This window comes from Fragaria vesca, linkage group LG1, assembly GCF_000184155.1.
Source record: "Fragaria vesca subsp. vesca linkage group LG1, FraVesHawaii_1.0, whole genome shotgun sequence".
In the NCBI taxonomy this organism is placed as follows: Eukaryota; Viridiplantae; Streptophyta; class Magnoliopsida; order Rosales; family Rosaceae; genus Fragaria; species Fragaria vesca.
The window spans coordinates 9,639,377-9,646,548 of NC_020491.1; the positions used below are offsets into that span (position 1 = coordinate 9,639,377).

Here is a 7,172-nt window from a genome sequence, read left to right on the forward strand (position 1 = left end):
GAGAAAGATAAACTCGATCTTATATTGATAAAAAATCATGTTGAACTTATTTCACTTTGGTTCAACACAGAAACAAAAGCAATGTTGTAATACAGGAAATAGATATATGTAGTACTCGTACACGCTTAGGTCTCCCTTGAATCATTTGACTTTGGTTTCGAACCTTCCCTCCTGCTCCATGCTACTGACTTTGTTTGATAAAGCTTTTCGGTTTTTCTGAAGCTCAGTCGGGAGCTTAACGTCAGTTGCCAAACCAACCATTTCAAGAAACCTTATCAAATACCAAGTAATATCGATTTGCCACCATTCGAAACCTTGTCGAGCTGAGTACTCAAAAGCATGGTGATTATTATGCCAACCTTCTCCATGAGCTAGCAATCCAAACAACCTAAACCACACAATTCATAATTAGATTTCATTACATGTAGAGAAATAGAAACTATATATATACTTTGTAATCATATCAAGTGCGTATACCAGTTGTTTTTGGACAAATCACCAGTATCCCATACTTGGTTTCCCCATATGTGGCAGATCGAATTTATCGAAAATGTTACATGGAGAAGAAATATTGTTCTCACCGCCTACAAATAATCAAAAGAATTAAACATAGTTACGGATTTGTTACATAGAAAGGACGATGCATTTAGATATTAGCAAATGTATATAAGAGAAGTTTAATTACCAGTGCCCAAACTAAATAAGGCATTCCTCCTATGCGATAGAGCACAACTCCACAAGCAATACAGTGATAAGGGTAAGTGTAATGAAGAAACTTATAGAAGCTTTGTTTCTTCAAATCTCCAACATTGTATAGTTTTCCATCATACTGCACAATTTCAAATTTAATTAACAATAAGTACGTGTTAATTTAATATAAAAAAAAGTAGTGCTAAAGGGCCTTAATAAAACCAAATATTTGTGGCCTTAATCCTATGTGTCATGCATAGTAAGTAAATAAAATACTTATTTCCTATTCCACGTACATAATATTTCTTGCCAAATCATAAGATTGCATTACCAATTTTACCATTTCCATTTTCTTTTAGATCTTAAGAAGAAGGTAAATCAATGATATTAATGAAGTTTTATTAAATAATGGAAACAAATATTGCATATTAATAACAACCTTTAATTATGTATAAATCTAAGGAATGTTTCTTATATATTGAATTAACATGTTTTTCAATTTTAATTATTTTTATCAAATAAACTCTAAACTCTAACCCTAGTTCGTCCAAAAACTAAATTCAGATTATAATTATTCAAAATTATCTATAATTCGTCCAACAAAAAAATTTATATACAAATAATTCCTCTAAATGATTTACATACAGATTATTGTTTTAATTCGTCCAACAAAATTATATAATATACTCTTTGTAAATATTATAATATAAAGTTAGGGGGAAATTTTGATTTTTTATATTTCTATTTAATTACATATTTAGAAAAAGAAAGCTAAAATAGTTTTTTTTTAATGGAAAACTAAAAATTTAGATCTATTGTTCGGAATGGTAAGATGGTCTTTTTACTTAAGTATTATATGACATAAGATTTTAAATATGTTATGTGTCTAAATATTTGGTATGCCATATAGGTTTAAAGCCTAAAATCATTTTCCCAAAAAAATTATGCATGTAGTAATTAATCAAGTGAGGAGAACATGAGATTTCTACGTACACTCCCAAAACGTTTACGAAAATCAAAAATCCAGCCAATATGACTAAACCAGAAACCCTTAAGAGGAGTATGAGGGTCACTCGGCGTGTCTGTAAACTGGTGATGACTCCTGTGCGAGCTAACCCATTCTAATGGACTTCCCTGTAATATAAACACCAAAAACCAACTTCAAAACTTTATAATGAAGATTGTAGTAACTAAAAGTGAAAAGAATGAAAGCTAGAGAATATATGATGAACCTGAAGTGAATGAACGGCACAATAGGCGAAGAAGTATTCCAGCCATTTGGGAAGCTTGAAGCTTTTGTGGGCGAGATTTCTATGGAAAGATAGAGTTACTCCCACACCGGTGACATAGTAGAGTGCTACACCCAACCAAAACGCAGACCAGGTGAAGTAAAATGGCGCCAGAAGAGCAATGAGATGAACAACAGAGAGGGTGATGACACTAGCGATGTCGACGCCATTCCATTGCCTCCCCAGAAAATATACCGGCTTCTGCACCACCCAAAGCAGCCTTGCCATTTTCTTCAAGCTAAGCTTATATTATCTGCTTTGCTAGCTTCTCTCTTCTGTAGTTGTGTATAGAACTATTAGTGCTTACACACATATATACACAAATACAATATACAAATGAAGGTGGAAGCAATCTAGTTATGGGAGTTGCTTGTTAGATTGAGATATTGGGCTTGCATTTACTTCCTCATGTTCTGCAGGCAACCAACCGATGTACCGATGCAATAACTATGCCTGGCTATTTATCTGAAAGAAGTAAGTTTATTTTGACATAATGTAGTCGAAACCATCATTTTTCTTAGGCATGGATTCATTTCTTTCTTTGTTTGTTATTAGTTATACAAAACTAGCTGATCATCATTGATTCTTTTCTGGCAATGGCCTTGTTTTCTTCTTCTCGATGGGATTCATACGGTGCACCTGTGGTTGTGTAGGTGAGGCAAGCATGGGTGCATGTACGTTATTGATCGATCTTCCCATCTGTATTACTGCTATATATGGTCTTTACGTATAAACTTTGTTCTTGGGTTGAATACAGAGACATGCAGCGACGACAAAAATGGAAACCTTATTAACTTTGTGTTTTGTTAGTCAATAATATCGGGCGACCTAAGCAGTTATTTTTTGAACTACAGCAATATTTTGGCCGGTCCCCAAAACCATTAATATGTCAGACTGAAGTTATATATATGGTTGGTGGTTGGTCGATACAGATCGATAATGGATCATAGAGTCTCAGGAGTTGCAGGCTGCTAGCTAGTAGCTACAGAGTATCGATGTACAGAGAGATCTGCGTAAGAAGTATACAGTAAAAGGAACTGGAAGCAGAGTGGGATATTCACACCACCATTGGTGTTGGCAAAAATTGCCTCTCAAATTGGTTGGGCAGCCGATTGGTATCTGAAAAACCAATATGCAGTACTATTACCAGCTAAAAGCCTAAAATTAGGAATATGCACAAATATTATCCAAAAAAAAAAAAACTAATATTACTAGCTAGGCTGGGGTGTCATTTGATGAAACCTATAACATAAGTAAGTTTTTGAATTTTGTTCATTTGATTATATTGCACTTATTTCAAAGGTTTATAAGTAGATGGGCAAAACTGTTTCGGATTTGCAATTGGTTAGGTATATATTTTGAATCAGTACTATATATATAAGATCTTTGGTGGAACCCAAAATATAATTGGTTCCCAGTTACAGTACTATCAGCAATTCAGCATGTATTAACTAATGATACTATATTCCCAACATGATGATCGATCAGTTTGTACTAGACTTGAGGACTTGAGGGCTTATATATGCACTCTATCAACATTTGCCAATCAAAGCCACTAATTAGAGCTAGCCTTTGGTAAACTGATGCATATTAATTTTACCTTCTATATAGCTAGCTAGGTTAAATTGATTACTCCAAGTATGCTTCAGTTTGGACAGTTCATTTCCGATCACTGTTATTTTGGAATATTTCACCGCAAGATCAATGGAGTTATGGAGGACTTATTTCTTACCGATCCAGCAATGGAAGAACCTGCAGACTCCACCTTCCAGAATTACGTACTTAATTTGACATATATATTGGATTAATATACAATAGACTTTGAGACAAGCGTGCAGAGTTATAGTAAATGTAGTTTGTTGAGAGCTAGCCTGAGACACATATAAAGTCACATCTCGAGCTCGTAGACCTACACAAAACAGACTAACATTGATTACAAAAATTATTTTGCGTGTCATATATATACTATTTTTGAGACAATGTCATGTGATATTAGGCTTTGTGATCAGGGATTCGGAAAGCAATACTGTTGCTGCAGTGTCAAAGAACATTGCAAGATCGATCCACAGTATAAACCAGGTGCGGATCCAGGAATCCCAACCAGGTGGAATTTGGACTGTTAGTAGGAAAACAAATTTCGATGGTACTAGAACAATTTAAAGATTGAAAAGAAAGATAAACCTATACAAGAGGGATGTAGTGGTCCTTTGACACTTCAATGCTTGTTTAATTCATAAGACTCCCTACACACAAAAAAGCTAAATAAGCATTTTAATAAGACTGACATCCTCACCGATGCTACGCGACAAAGGTTAGGCAAGGAAGAAAAGAATACAACACACAACAAAGACGTATATCTTTTATGAGAATGCAGAGAAACTTATCTCTTTCTTTAACAAAAACAAAATTAAGTATATGTTAGGCACTTGGAGCATGCAGCGCTAGCTAGGACTTAAGTGATACTATCCCAAAAAATATATGATTAGTAATTGTACAAGATGAAGGAATTTGAGTGGGACTTAAGCTCAACAATTTTACAATCCACACCATAAAATTAATAATAACTGTAAGTAGTAATTTTTTACCTAAAATATTTGGGTGGGACTTGAATCCCATGTTGCTTGCGCCTAGATCTGCCCCTGGTACAAACAACAGAGGCTACTGCACTCAGAGAGAGCCTCCTTGCTCAAGAAAAAGATTTTGAACACATCCAATTAAGTAGAGGGAGATTCAAAGATGGTTATTGATGCTGATACTGGGAAGATTAAGCTCTACATGGAGAATTCCCAGACTATTGAAGACATAAGACTCTTGCAAAGAAATTTGAGATGATTATCTTCAATGCAAGCAGCTTGATAAGTTAGGAATAGCCAATAGATTGTCCTAGAGGCACCTGCTTGATAAGAAAAATGTCACGTGATTTGTTTTGAAAAAAATAAATGATTTGTTTTTGGTCATAAGTGTCAATGATTCAACCACTTGACGTGATAAACTTGGTCGAGGTGTCTAGTATATATAAAACACATGTCTAGAGTTCGAGTCCTAACTCCCAACAATCTGTGGCCAGCAGGTTTAAATGACATTTGCGTTCGTGCATCCGCAACGGGATATTAGTTTGGTTTTGCTGGGATCACTACTAGAAAAAGTCACTTAGGAGACGGAATTTAAAAAATTCCGTAGCCTAAGTTCCACTTAACTTAGGAGACGGAATACAATTCTGTAGCCTAAGTACTCTCCTAGGCGACGGAATAATATTCTGTTGCCTAAGTGTTACTTAGACTACATAAATTTTTACTTAGGAGACGGAATTGTATTCCGTCTTCTAAGTAAAGCCTAGGAGACGGACTTTTTTTACTTAGAAGACGAAATTATTTAAAAAAATTTTAAAAAAATATTAACCACTTAGGAGACGGAATTTTTTACTTAAGAGACGGAATTATTTTTAAAAAAAATATTAACCACTTAAGAGACGGAATGGTATTCCGTCGTCTAATTAGAGCTTAAGAGAGAATTTTTTACTTGGGAAACTGAATTATTTAAAATAAAAAAAAAAAACATTAATATCTTAGGCGACAAAATAATATTCCGTCGCCTAAGGTTCTAAAAAATTAAGCGTTAATGTTTCCGCCTAAATTTTCACGAAAATTCAAACCATTCCTCCGCATTAAGTGTTTATGCTCTTTGCTTAGCATACCAGAGCTCTCTCTCTCTCTCTCAGAAAAAAAAAAAACCTAAAAACTTCTAATCTCTTATTTCTTCCTCTCCTCTCCTCNNNCNCNCNCNCTCTCTCTCTCTCTCTCTCTCTCTCTCTCTCTCTCTCTCTCTCTCTCTCTCTCTCTCTCTCTCTCTCTCTCTCTCTCTCTCTCTCTCTCTCTACAAACAAAAAACTTCTAATCTCTATTTCTTCCTCCTCCTTTCCTCTTCGATATGTTCTCACCTCTCTCCTATCTCTCTATATCTCTACCTCTCCCTCTTCGATCTGTCCTCTCCCCTCTACTTCGCAGGCGACCTCGACCACCGGCCCTCAAATCTGGGTCCCCTCCATCCCCCGCAACGAGTCAGCGACGCTTAATCTCAAGTTCGTCGCCATGGCTTCTATCCTTCTTGCCGGAGTCGTCGGAATCACCATTCCTTTGATCAGGAAGAGCCGGAGGTTTCTCAGCACCGACGGCAGCCTTCTTCCCCTCGCCTCCTCGGATCGATCTGGATCGAGCTTCACTAGTTCTGGCTTTTTTTGGGTTCGACTGCCTTTCCACAAGCTCACAATCAATGTAAGCATCTCACCTTTCCACAACAAAGCCCCCCTCTCTCTCTCGGATTGATTCGATCAGTATATGCAGGGCCATGAGGACAAGATTGTTGTGCTCGTTTGGACTGTCACCGACGATGTTGGGGTCAATGATTTTTTTGGAAATTGGGTTCGGGTTTCGATTTGGTTTGGTTGGATTGTGGAGCTAGTTGATTCTGGATTGGATTGTGTTATCGATGGGTTTCTTAATTGAATTGTTGGATTGCTCTCTAAAGAGCCGTCGTAGTGACGGTGGTGGTACTGATTGTGGTGGTGGTAGGTGGTGGTGAAGCTAGAAGAAAAGAAATGGAAACTGAAAAAAGAAAAAGAAAAGAAATTATAAAAATATTATTAAATAAATAGAAATTAAATTTAATTAATTAAAATAATTACTATTTTTAAATTTTAAATTCCGTCTCCTAAGCACTTAGGAGACGGAGACGGAAATAATTCTGTCGCCTAGGTACTTAGGATTATTTCCGTCGCCTAGGTGCTTAGGAGACGGAACACATTCCGTCGCCTAAGTAATTCTCAGTCGATGAAATGTAATTTTCTGTCGTCCCGACACCTACCTCACCGCACTTAGGCAACGGATCTTAGGCGACGAATATTCCGTCGTCTAGGTACTTAGGAGACGAATTTTGTTACTTGGGAGACGAAACTATTCGGTCTCCTAAGTGACTTTTTCCAGTAGTGGATACTCTCTTATTGGCCTCGATCCTAATACTGAACTGAGATGGATTGCTACTTCACTGCCAATAAAAGAAAAGTGATGTTTTAAAGCAATTAATCAACAATCAAGGTTATATTACACAATTAAATTATATTAGCCCGGACAACCACTTGTACAATAGTCTAAATTAAATAATTATCCCAACACAACCCTAAAGCTCTCTCTCTCTCTC

The 7,172-nt window shown here is 36.2% G+C and overlaps 1 protein-coding gene across 1 annotated transcript; it reads right to left on the reverse strand.

Annotated features, from left to right (window-relative positions):
- Window positions 1–2,266, reverse strand: LOC101308020 (palmitoyl-monogalactosyldiacylglycerol delta-7 desaturase, chloroplastic-like). Its single transcript, XM_004287869.1, has 5 exons — window positions 1,923–2,266; window positions 1,684–1,824; window positions 686–829; window positions 478–584; window positions 1–388 (listed from the first exon to the last, which is right to left on the reverse strand). Exons 1-5 carry the CDS (start codon window positions 2,205–2,207, stop codon window positions 142–144), a joined length of 924 nt encoding a protein of 307 aa, XP_004287917.1. The 5' UTR covers window positions 2,208–2,266; the 3' UTR covers window positions 1–141.
- Window positions 2,267–7,172: the final 4,906 nt, after the last annotated feature.